Source organism: Equus asinus, chromosome 13 (assembly GCF_041296235.1).
Source record: "Equus asinus isolate D_3611 breed Donkey chromosome 13, EquAss-T2T_v2, whole genome shotgun sequence".
In the NCBI taxonomy this organism is placed as follows: domain Eukaryota; kingdom Metazoa; phylum Chordata; class Mammalia; order Perissodactyla; family Equidae; genus Equus; species Equus asinus.
In genome coordinates, this window is record NC_091802.1 from 35,682,382 (window position 1) to 35,693,206 (window position 10,825).

The following is a 10,825-nucleotide window of genomic DNA, read 5'->3' on the forward strand; positions in this document are numbered from 1 at the left end:
AGTGCTATAGGGATATTTGAATGAAGTTGTTTTGGAATCTCTCCTCTCCTCCCGGAAGCAAACTTCTTGATTTTTTTTCTGATACTTGCTTACTTTTGGAAAGCAGTGATATTATTTTGTCACCACAGAATACCAAAAATGGTCTTGGCCTAGTAAAGGAGATGGCTAGAAAGAAGCCCCTTTCGTCAAGGCTGCATGCCTTTGATGTAGACGATGGCTCTGGCTCCTCTATCAGTGCTGTGGAGGGAGCAGTGGAGTAGGAGTCTGCGGGTGTGGGCCTTCCACCTCGCCATTTGCCGTGTTATCTTGAGCAAGTCACTTAACCTCTAAGACTCATTTCCTCGTTTGCTAAGTGGACGTGATTACTCTCTGCTCTGCCAACCCCATTTGTTGTGAAAATTAATGAAAACGCTTTAGAAACTATAAAGCACCATCCAGATGAAAAGTGGCAGTGTTGAGGTCTAGTGAAAAATGTTCTGTCTCAAGACTACTAAGACGTTACTGACCATCTGTAAGCAGGATTCATGTTTTAAATATTTTTTTTGCCCATAAGAGGCAAATTTGGGAGTTAGAGAAAGTTCAAATCTGACTTTACCACACCAACTGTGTGATGTTGGACGTGGTAGTGTCTCAGTGTATTAGTCAGGGTTCTTCAGAGAAGCAGAACCCATAGAGGGTGTGTGTGAGGGAGAAAGAGGGAGAGGGAGGGAGGGAGGGAGAGATTTAATTTAAGGAATTGGTTTATGTGATTATGGGGGCTGGGAAGTCAGAAATCTGCAAGGCAGGCTGGCAGGCCTGAGATCTAGGAAAGAGTTGATGTTGCAGCTGGAGTCCAAAGGCTGTCTGGAGGCAGAATTCCCTCTTCCTTGAGGGACCTATCTTTTTCTCTTAAGACCTTCAACTGATTGGATGAGGCCCACCCATATCATAGAGAATAATCAGCTTTACTCAAAGTCCACTGATTTAAATGTTAATCATATCTAAAAAATAACTTTCACAGTAATATCTAGACTGGAGTTTGACCAAATATCTGGGCACCATAGCCTAGCCAAGTTGATATGTAAAATTAACCATCACACTCATTTTCCCAAGATTTTCCCAAAGATTAAATGATTAAATGTGCATGGTGCAGGACTTCCCTGTGGTACCCTAACCAGTTAGCAGCATGGTGATGAGCTTCCTGAAACACAGATCATGTATGTTTGTATAGTTATTTCCTTAGGATAAATTCCTAGCAATGGAATTGCTAGTAATAGTGTTTTCTTGCTTTTTTTAAAAAAGAATAAAATGTCATAGAGTCTCCTTTGAGTCTCCCTTATATCCCTCTGATCCTGCCATTTCCCCTTTCCCCTCCCTCTAACCGCTCTCCTAAAGTTGATATATATCCTCCTGCCTATGTTTTTATGTTTTTACTACATTGAACATATCTATAAACAATCTACAGTATTTTTTGGTTTTGAACTTAAATGTTTTGTTGTGTATATATTCTTCTGCAACTTGCCTCTCATTTTTTGAGATTTATGAATGCTTATACATAAAAATCTAGTTCATTCATTTAACTATAGTATTCTAATATCTGAATAAACCTGCTACATTTTATTGTTCTTCTGTTGATGGACGTCTAGGTTTTCCCCCACTATTAAAAGCAGTACTGCAGAAGACCTTCTTGTGCACGTGGGAAAGACTTTTCTGTTGGGTGTAAACCTGGAAGCGGAATTGGCGACATTGTTGTTTGTTGACTCATTGGCCTTAAGGATTAAGCCCTTCGTTTGGCCTTATTATCATACCTTTGTGTTCTTGCTTCTGAGGCAGAACTAACTAGTCTGCTAACAGAAGTTATCTCTGGCTGACTTGCTTTCTTCCAGAGTGTAATTGAGTGATGCGAGAATGACGCACTGTGGGAAAAATTCAAACTGTCTTATCCACTTCCAATAGAAATTAATTTTTTAAAGTGTGTCACATCATAGGACTGTGTCCTGCTATCTCCTAGAAGAATGATCTGTGTAGTTTGACCAAAAGACAGCAAATTCTGGCGAGAAAAAATACCTCACAGTCAAAGCTTTCTAAGAGGGATGTCATGGAGATTATAATGTGAATTAAAGGTTTCTCTCTTTCTGCCATTTCATGCTCAAGGATTCTACCTTAAAACTTAAACTTCAGAACAAATGGCACATTTCTAGTAATTTTATTTGCATAATCTAAATTAAAAATAAGATGTACTTTTTTTAAATATGAGAGGAAAACAATAGATTTGAAATAAATGTAAATATTAGTTATGAATATTCAAACTCAGCAGGCTCAAGTTACAGACTTTTCTCAGTCTTTTCCATAAATGCACCGTCTCAGGGAAGAGGCCTCTCCACTCTCCCTGAGATAAAAAAATGTAGCTTATAATATCTGAAGCAGGCAGCTAAGACTAGCCTGGCCATACACAGATAGTGGATTTTGGACCTATTCCTGCTTTGGTACAAAACGGCTTTACTTAGATTTTCAAACTGGGCTCCTATGACCTTTGTAGATGTTTTCTGATTGTGCAGAGGCTTCTAATGTACTCAGTACTTTGGTTATATTAGAATATACTTACCTTGTTGTTCAAATTTCTGAAAATTTTCAGAAAAAAATGAGTCTCCTCTACCCCAATCTGTGATAAATAGTATTCACTTCTGTTCCTGTATAAATAGGTCAAGTTGTCAGCCCACAAAGTGGCAGTAGTGGCACAGATCTAACAGGTGACAAAGCAGGGCCATCTGCACAGGAGCCTGGCAGCCAGACGCCCTTGAAGTCTATGCTTGTCATCAGTGGAGGAGAGGGTTACATTGACTTCCGGATGGGTAAGTCCTTGGCTCTGGGAGCTCAGTTTCCAGTGTGACTTGGATTTTCACCCACAGTAAATAAGAAACCACTCTGATAAGTGATTTCTAAGAGCTTTTCTTTGAATTCTGTATTTGGAAAAGGAATTTGTATTTCTTTTTTCCTTTTTTCTTTCTCTCTCTCTCTTTTTTTTTTCTTATACCAAAGTACCTTTGTTTGAAGAAGCATTAGAAAATAGCAGTGCTTGGTCATATGTTGAGGTATATGTGAAGAGCGTTAGATACGGAGTCAGAAGGCCTTGGGCAAATCATTCAACCTCCCAGAACCTCAGTTTCCTCACTTGCAAAATGGAGAAATAAAAATACTTCATAAAATGTTGTTTGTATCAAAATTGGTTTCGTTTATTCATTCTCTCACCTTATAAACATTAATTATCTACTTTGTGCCTGTCAGCTTTAAGCTTGAGATACAGAAACAGATCAGACAGAGCTTCCCTCCAGTAGCTTATAGAACAGAGTGGAGATAGAAACATGTTAATAAATCACGGTCTTCCAGATGCCCTGACGGGGAGCAGCCAGTTCTTCGTAGGGGCAGGGAGAGAGGGAAGGAGGAAACGAAGCTTGAGATGACTCAACACCAAATAGTGTTAGTCTAAAGAATTGGGTTGGAGTGGGGATGGGAACGGCTGGGGGGATTGGCATTCCAAGGTAAGAGAATAGCCTGACCAAAGGTTTAGAAATGTAAAACCACTTTAATTGAAGAAAAACTATTTTTAAATGACTGGAGCATAGAGTAGAAGCAAGTACAAATTTGACCAGAAGTAAGAAAAGGAGGGGCTAGATTATGGAAGGTCTTTATATACCAAATTAACAAGTTTCATTTTTATCTTTTTTTTTTTAAGGTATGCTTTTTGTTTAGGAAGATTGGCCCTGAGCTAACGTCTCTTGCCAATCTTCCTCTTTCTTTCTTCTCCCCAAAGCCCCAGTACACAGTTGTATGTCCTAGTTGTAAGTCCTTCCAGTTCTTCTGTGTGGGATGCCACCACAGCATGGCTTGTTGAGTGGTGTGTAGCTCTGCGCCCAGGATCCAAACTGGTGAACCCTGGGCCGCTGAAGCAGAGCGTGTGAACTTAACCACAAAGCCATGGGGCTGGCCCCTGCATTTCTATCTTTAAAGCAAAGGAAAACTATTGGAGGACTTTAAATAGAATAGCAATATGATTAGATTCGTGTGGAAGGTGGATTAGAGGTAAAAGACTAGATAGAGATAGGGAAATGAGTTAGGAAAAGAGTAACTGAGTAAGATAGTAACAGTAGGAGTAGATGAGCAGCATGATGGGGAATTGGTAACTAACAGGATGTGGAGAAAGAGGGAATGATCCTTTACTTAGAGATTAGGACTGTCAACAGAAGAAGATCTAGAGGGAGCGAAAGAGGAGTTGAGTGTTGGACATGTTGACCTTGAAGAGCATGGGAGTGGGAATTATCCAGGTGGAAGATGTCCACTGGGCTTTTGAGTCTCAGGGTTTTATATCTCAGGAGGGAGGGATTTGGGGGCTCTTGGCATGCAGTGGTACTAAAAGCCACAAGGGTTGATGAGTTCACCCAAGGAGAGTATGTAGGGTCTAAAAGAAGAGGTTCTAGGATAGAACCTGTATTAATACTCCATTTAAAGAATCATTAGAGCTTATGAAGGGATCCAAGAGGAATGGCCGGAGAGGTACAAAGAAAACACAGAGAACTGGTGTTTGTGAAAGTGTAGTGCTCTGTAAACTATAAAGCACTACACTATAAAACTATTTATTTGCTATAAACGAAGGGATCCTTTGGACTGGCCTAATATCACCGAGATTTAAAAAGTTCCTAAACATAAGGCTTTACAGAATATAACGTAGATCGGTGACACTTATTTTAGTTATAAATTCTGTAAAAAAAAAAAAAAAAAAAGGAGTATAATTGGGGCTGGCCTGGTGGCATAGTAAAGTTCGCGCACTCCACTTCAGCGGCCCGGGGTTCACAGGTTCAGATCCCGGGCGCAGACCTGGCACCGCTCGTCAGGCCATGCTGTGGAGGAGGATTGGCACAGATGTTAGCTCAGGGCCAGTCTTCCTCACTCACACACACACACAAAGTTTAAAATTTAAGGTCATAAATGACAGTGTGCCACATGTAATTAGTGTAAACTAGAATATCTGATGCAAGGGCTTACTGACACTTTTTTAAGGGAAGTATTAACATTAAGTTTAGGAATTGATTGATTCTGGTGATGTCAGAAGGAATGGAGTCATTTCAAAGTGTTTTCAATAATTGACTGCTGGTGGAGAATCCTTTATAGAGAGCAACTTTACTTGGCTGGGCTGATTTTTAGAGGTTTTTCTTGGAGTACAACATGGCAATTGGAACCATACTAAGGAGAATGTTAGTAAAATCTTTGTGGTTTTTCCATTTCCACTAAAAATTCCTTCCATTGTGGATCCTGAAAATAGCATAAAAATTGCTTAACCAGGTTTGTCAGTAAACTCTAATTAATCCAGCCTGAAAAACGGACTTGTCTTAAAGCAAGGGTTAATTTTGATAGTATACATGCCTTTTTAAAAAATTGAATTTGATTTTTTCTTCCATTTCCTTTTTCATTTCCTGTTATGTTTTAGCAATGAGAAATTGATCCCAACAGTCCCATATTTTTAATGGTTTAATTAAGTAGGATTTAGAGACCCTAGGAAATGGTAGTTTTTAAAAATAGAACCTTCAAAACAAAACAACTCAAAAAACAAATGCCAACAACCTTTTGTCTCAGCCAATTAATTTGTCGTTATCATTGTAATTTTTTTAAATTTAAAAACCAAATTTAACTTTTTACATTGTATTGTATTTCAGCTCAGAAAGTGGATTTTGTCTTGAGCCTTTTAAAGCATGCTCCTGTCCACAGTTTGACATCCTGGTGGAAAGGCCCCTAGGGGTTGGGTAAGGGAGAGTTTGGCCTGCAGAGAAAAATGCAAAGTTTTAGGATTTTTTCTCTTCTACTGTTTCTAGTTAACAGTATCAGTGTTTTCTTTTGCCAGCTGAAATTCAGATGAGACACTACCAAATTCTAGTAGATTAGCGTTATATCTTCGTCCCTTGTTATGTAAGTTTGTAGAATTCTACTGAAGAAACTATCCTGCTGGATGAGTTGTCACTGGTTTGTGCTGGAATCACCCCAGCCAAGTGAAGTCCCTCTCTATAACGGAATTCTCCACCAATAGTCACTTATTTAAAGCACTTTGAAATGATTCTGTTCCTACCAGAATAACCCTGCTTTGCAACAACGAAACCAGTTACTTTGCATTTGCAGAGAGGAGAATGGTCTGCTAGCACTGGGCCTTCCAGAGCAGTGTCTTTGATCAGGACCTCATTTGTCGAATTCACTCAGCTACTCCCAGAAGAACCTGTAACCTATCTGTAGCACTGCCTCATTTCTTCATCTGCACCATACGCTGTTAGTTCATAACCACCCCTAAACTTGAAGATCATGGAAGGCAAACCCCAAGTGGTGATGGAGCTGCTGTCTCACAGTGCTGCAGGGAGACAGTTCCATTTCCGTGCACTTGCATCAGTTACCTTAGAGTGGAGAACTTCACTGTGACTGACAAGAAGCTGGAGTTGTTTGGGTTTAGTTCGTTTGTGGGCTCTATCCCCATGCTTTCGCATGTATAGTACTGTGTAGTCTCAATTCTTAGTTTGAAAAAACAAGATTAGACTGTCCATTTTGGATGAACACAGAATTGGACAGCTTTGCCTTCTTAGCTTCCCATTTCTGTTAACTTCCGTATGCAGACATATTGGGATGTGTTTCCAACATAGTATGGTGAACTCACTTTGATAAATGTAGTCTGAAAAATGAATTAACCTTTTCGGAAGTCAGGCAGCGAAGATTCTGACTGATGGCATTTCTTTTACTGTGTTCTCTGCAATGGGGGTCAGACAAGTTTTGTGCGTACTGTTCAGCACTAACCACGAGCGTGTGTCGGATGTACATGGGCCTGCATATTTCATCTCGACCTAACTTGAGTCTCCATATCATCCACCAGGTGATGAAGGTGGAGAATCAGAACTTCTTGGAGAGGATCTTCCACTTGAACCTTCTGTCGCCAAAGCAGAAAGGAGTCACTTGATAGTGTGGCAAGTGATGTATGGCAGTGAGTGAGCCATAGGAAACGGGTGGAGACGGGGAAGCCGTCTCTTCTGCATGGTTTATTTTCCCTTTTCCCCTTTATTTAATGCTCTCTTTGTGAAATAAGTTTCACCACATAATGTGCGAGCATTTTTTTTCCTGTTAACTTTATACTACAAAATCTGTCCTACCGTCACAATACAGGAACTAGCTGTTTTACTGCGCCAGTGTTATAGGCATTTTCAGGATATTGTGAACAAATCAAGAATGTTTACTTTCTGCAAACTGGTGAATTATAGAAAGCAATCCAGATGTGGTTTACTCTGCCACAGTTAATGTCACTCATTTAGTTTGATGGGGTCACTTTTTAGCTGTCACTAATAATGGAAATAGTGGAAACACTTGATAAATGAAACTGTACCATTAAGTACAATAGTAAAGTTTCCCCCAGTGTATTATAAAATTGACACAAGCTAACTTCAGGTGGATTATCAGGATTTATCTAAATGTCCCAAGAGGGCTAAAAGCTAACTGTAAATTACTTTAACTTTCACTTTCAAATCTGACAAATCTTGTTTATATGGTATATAAAACTTTGTTTTCATCAGATTTTGGGGGGGTTTTATATTAAAGAAATTAAGACTACACTATTTAAATAAAAGTTTCCTGTTTCTGACTTATTAGAGCTCTAAAGTTTATGAGGCCTGCTTCTCTGAATATTCTGAAATTTTTTTTTGAGACTAGTCTTGCTCATTTTCATACTGACATGTCTGAAAAGTTTATTATTTATAATGCTTAGAAGATACACTTCAGCAACGGGAGAGTTTTTTTTAAGGAAATTGTGTTGGATTCCTTGTACCAGCAGGCGGTGGTGGTTGGTTGAGTTTTTTCCATGTAAAAAAATTCACCTGTTTACCAGTTGTTCTTGGACTGCCCTTAGCAGTTAATAAGAGTAAAGCTGTACTGGTGATGGATAGCAGCCTGACGAACTGAATGAGGGATTTGATTAGAAATGGTGTTGTTTTTTGTTCTGTATAAAACTACAGAACAGCTAGCACTGGATATTTTGTATGTAAATGACACATTATTTAAGCTCTTGTGCCCTTTTGAGATTAAAATGCCATCTTCAAAGAAGAAAACTAGGAAGGGGAACAAGACAAAGCCAAGATACCGTAAAGTGAAAGTTGACATTACATATTTTCACTCTCAGTGCCCGTTTAAAAAATAGTCTAACTGACATTCTTGTTTAATAAGTTTTTAAAAACCATTATGCTGCAGTTTTTTTCCCTCAACCTTCTTGAAAGTGTGTGATTTATGATCTCTTATCCATTACTTTAAGCAAAGCTAAAAATAAAGTTAAGTGCTATTTTAAAACTGTAAACCTATTGGATAAATGCCCCCCAATCATCAGGACTGCTTCAAGGAGGAGAAAGCAAACACAGGCCTCAGACTGTCTAAGCATTCTTACGTACCAGGGACTTTTTTTCCTGAACTGTCATGCAAAGATATTTGTAAAAAGTACCCCAGTGACTTTTAAGCATATACATGATGACTAGATTATAAAATACATGGGATTTAATGAGCCAGAGGAGGCCTTTGGATCCATTTGGCCACATGTGTCTATAAGCACATTGTGTACAAAGTAAAATTGTGGCCACTTTAGACGGCTGGATGAAAAAAACTCTTTTGGTAACAGCTGTATTAAAAGGATAATTTTTTGCTTGAGATACTTAGTCAATTTTCTTCAGGGCACCAAAATTTAGGCCACTTTTCCATAGCTCGTAAGCTATGTTTTTATTTTATTTTACATCTGAACCATTTTTGGCAATACCTTTAAAAAACCCACATATTAAATATTTTGGGAGGATATTGTATAAATTCATTAAAAAAAGAGACACCAAAGTGTTTGGGAATTTTAATCCCAAGAAGTAAATATCCCAGAGTCAGACCCTGTTGCTCTTCAGTCTTTTACATGTTTATACAACTGAATGTCACGTGGGAAATCAGGAGTTAGAGATGAAAAAACACAAACATGTTACAATGGTTCTAATTACTCTTTTTCAATTTACTGGCTTTAACTTAAGGAATATAGGTATGTAGTTATTTTATCTAAAGCTGTCAGATTATCTGTGGCCCTGTTAGTTAACTTCAGGGATTAGAGAGAGTACAAGAACGTCTGTACAATTCGTTTTAAGGGCTTGTCCTTATGTTCGTAATTTCAGTTAAATATTTTCTACAGATTGCTTTACTTCCCCCCTTTCCCCAAGAATAGGTTTATATTCTTGTAATATTCACTTTGGTCAAGGAGATAACCTTTGGAAGAAAATGCCAAAATGTCAGCTTGCAAGCAGCAAGGTGGAAGGTGGAAGCTGCCTGTGGCTGCCACGCCAGGGGCAGAGAAGAGGCTCGAGTGCCTCAGGTCGGTCTCTCCCTGAGAAAACGTTTACCCTGTTGGAAGAAATAAGGGATACTGAGAACTGTCTCGTTTCATCACGCTTGGGCTGTGTGTGAGGTTGAACCATGTGAAATTGCCAACGTTTGACCGTTGCTGATCTACAGAGATGGCAGTATCGTATACGTTGACCTAGTGCTTTCTGTTAAATGCAGGGTAAAATCCCTGTGAGGCAAAGGGAGGGTATTCTCTAGGACTTCAGTTTTGAGAGTGTTTTTCTCTAACTTGTGTGGATCTAAATTTTTAAAATAGGAATGAATATCTTAATAGCTGCAGCTTGTTGAGAGTGTAAAATGTTTTGAGCACAAACTATGCAGCACATAACTTTTCAGATTAAGTGTGTTGGCATAGAAAGGTTAAAGTACATTCTCTCAGTTGATGTATTGTTCATTTCTTGTAAAGGTCTTCCTACATTTGAGAATAGACCCTTTAACATAGGCTGCCTTAGTAACAAAACAAAGCAAAACAATTGTCTCATAATATTAACTGTCCTGAAGAACGTGTGTCTTGCAAATGCTGTGGAACTGAATATTTATTTCCTTGTGAGTATTATGACCGTTACCAAAGGACTCAACAAGATTTAGGCTCTTCTTAATTGATCATGTTGACAAAGGGACTCATTTGGTCCCAGTTTGTAACATGGGAAGAGTAGAGAAGAGAGAATTAAATGTGGAAATCATAAATGCTTTTCTAACAGGGTTATGCTATTTTGTAACACTAAATGTCTTTTTCTTTCTCTTAAAAAAAATTAAGTTTTTATTATTAATTTTGTCGTACATTTCACAATGTTTGAATATATTTTAACCATATTATGTTCTGAATTTGTTTTTTGTTCTAGACATTTTATCCAGAATTTTACTCGCCTCTATAATCTGAAAACTGGGTTCTAGAGTGTCCCACTTGCTGTCTCTTAGAGGCTGAGGCTTCATTTCTATGAGCCAAAAGCTCATTTAGCAATGTAGTTATTTCAGTATTTATTTCTATCATGGAATCCCTGGGGTTCGGAATGTAACTTTGTACATGAAATATATATAAATATGTATATGAAACATGTGAGGTCCAGTGTATTTTGTTTTGTTTTTGCCTTTCCTTGGGGTTTTGAACTTGGTTTTCATTTGAGGGTCCAATAATCTTACCCCATCAAACATGCCATATCTGAGGGACTGTCACTGTTTGGCACTGGCTCAAGGTAAGCAGTGGGGAATACATGAAGAACATGTCTGCTTGGCTCACGTGTTCAAATGAGATATGAGTAATAGACCATAGGGCTTTCTAGAAGTGTCGGTGTGCTGAGTAACAGCCCACACATGAGACTACCATTTGCCAGCTTACTCAGTAATAAGAGGCAGACTAATGTCGATGGTAATAATATGGTGTGCCTATTTGTGATCCCTTTGCTTGGGAGAGACT

The 10,825-nt window shown here is 38.6% G+C and overlaps 1 protein-coding gene across 9 annotated transcripts in view; it reads left to right on the forward strand.

Annotated features, from left to right (window-relative positions):
• SPAG9 (sperm associated antigen 9) overlaps positions 1–10,464 on the forward strand; it is a 126,509-nt gene extending 116,045 nt beyond the window's left edge. For all 9 annotated transcript variants that reach the window (XM_044744225.2, XM_044744227.2, XM_044744228.2 and 6 more), the window contains 2 exons: positions 2,682–2,831; positions 6,881–10,464. In XM_044744225.2, the coding sequence (XP_044600160.1) occupies positions 2,682–2,831; positions 6,881–6,996 (266 nt within the window). In that variant the 3' untranslated portion in view covers positions 6,997–10,464. The remainder of the gene's footprint in view (positions 1–2,681; positions 2,832–6,880) is intronic.
• The last annotated feature ends 361 nt before the right edge of the window (positions 10,465–10,825 follow it).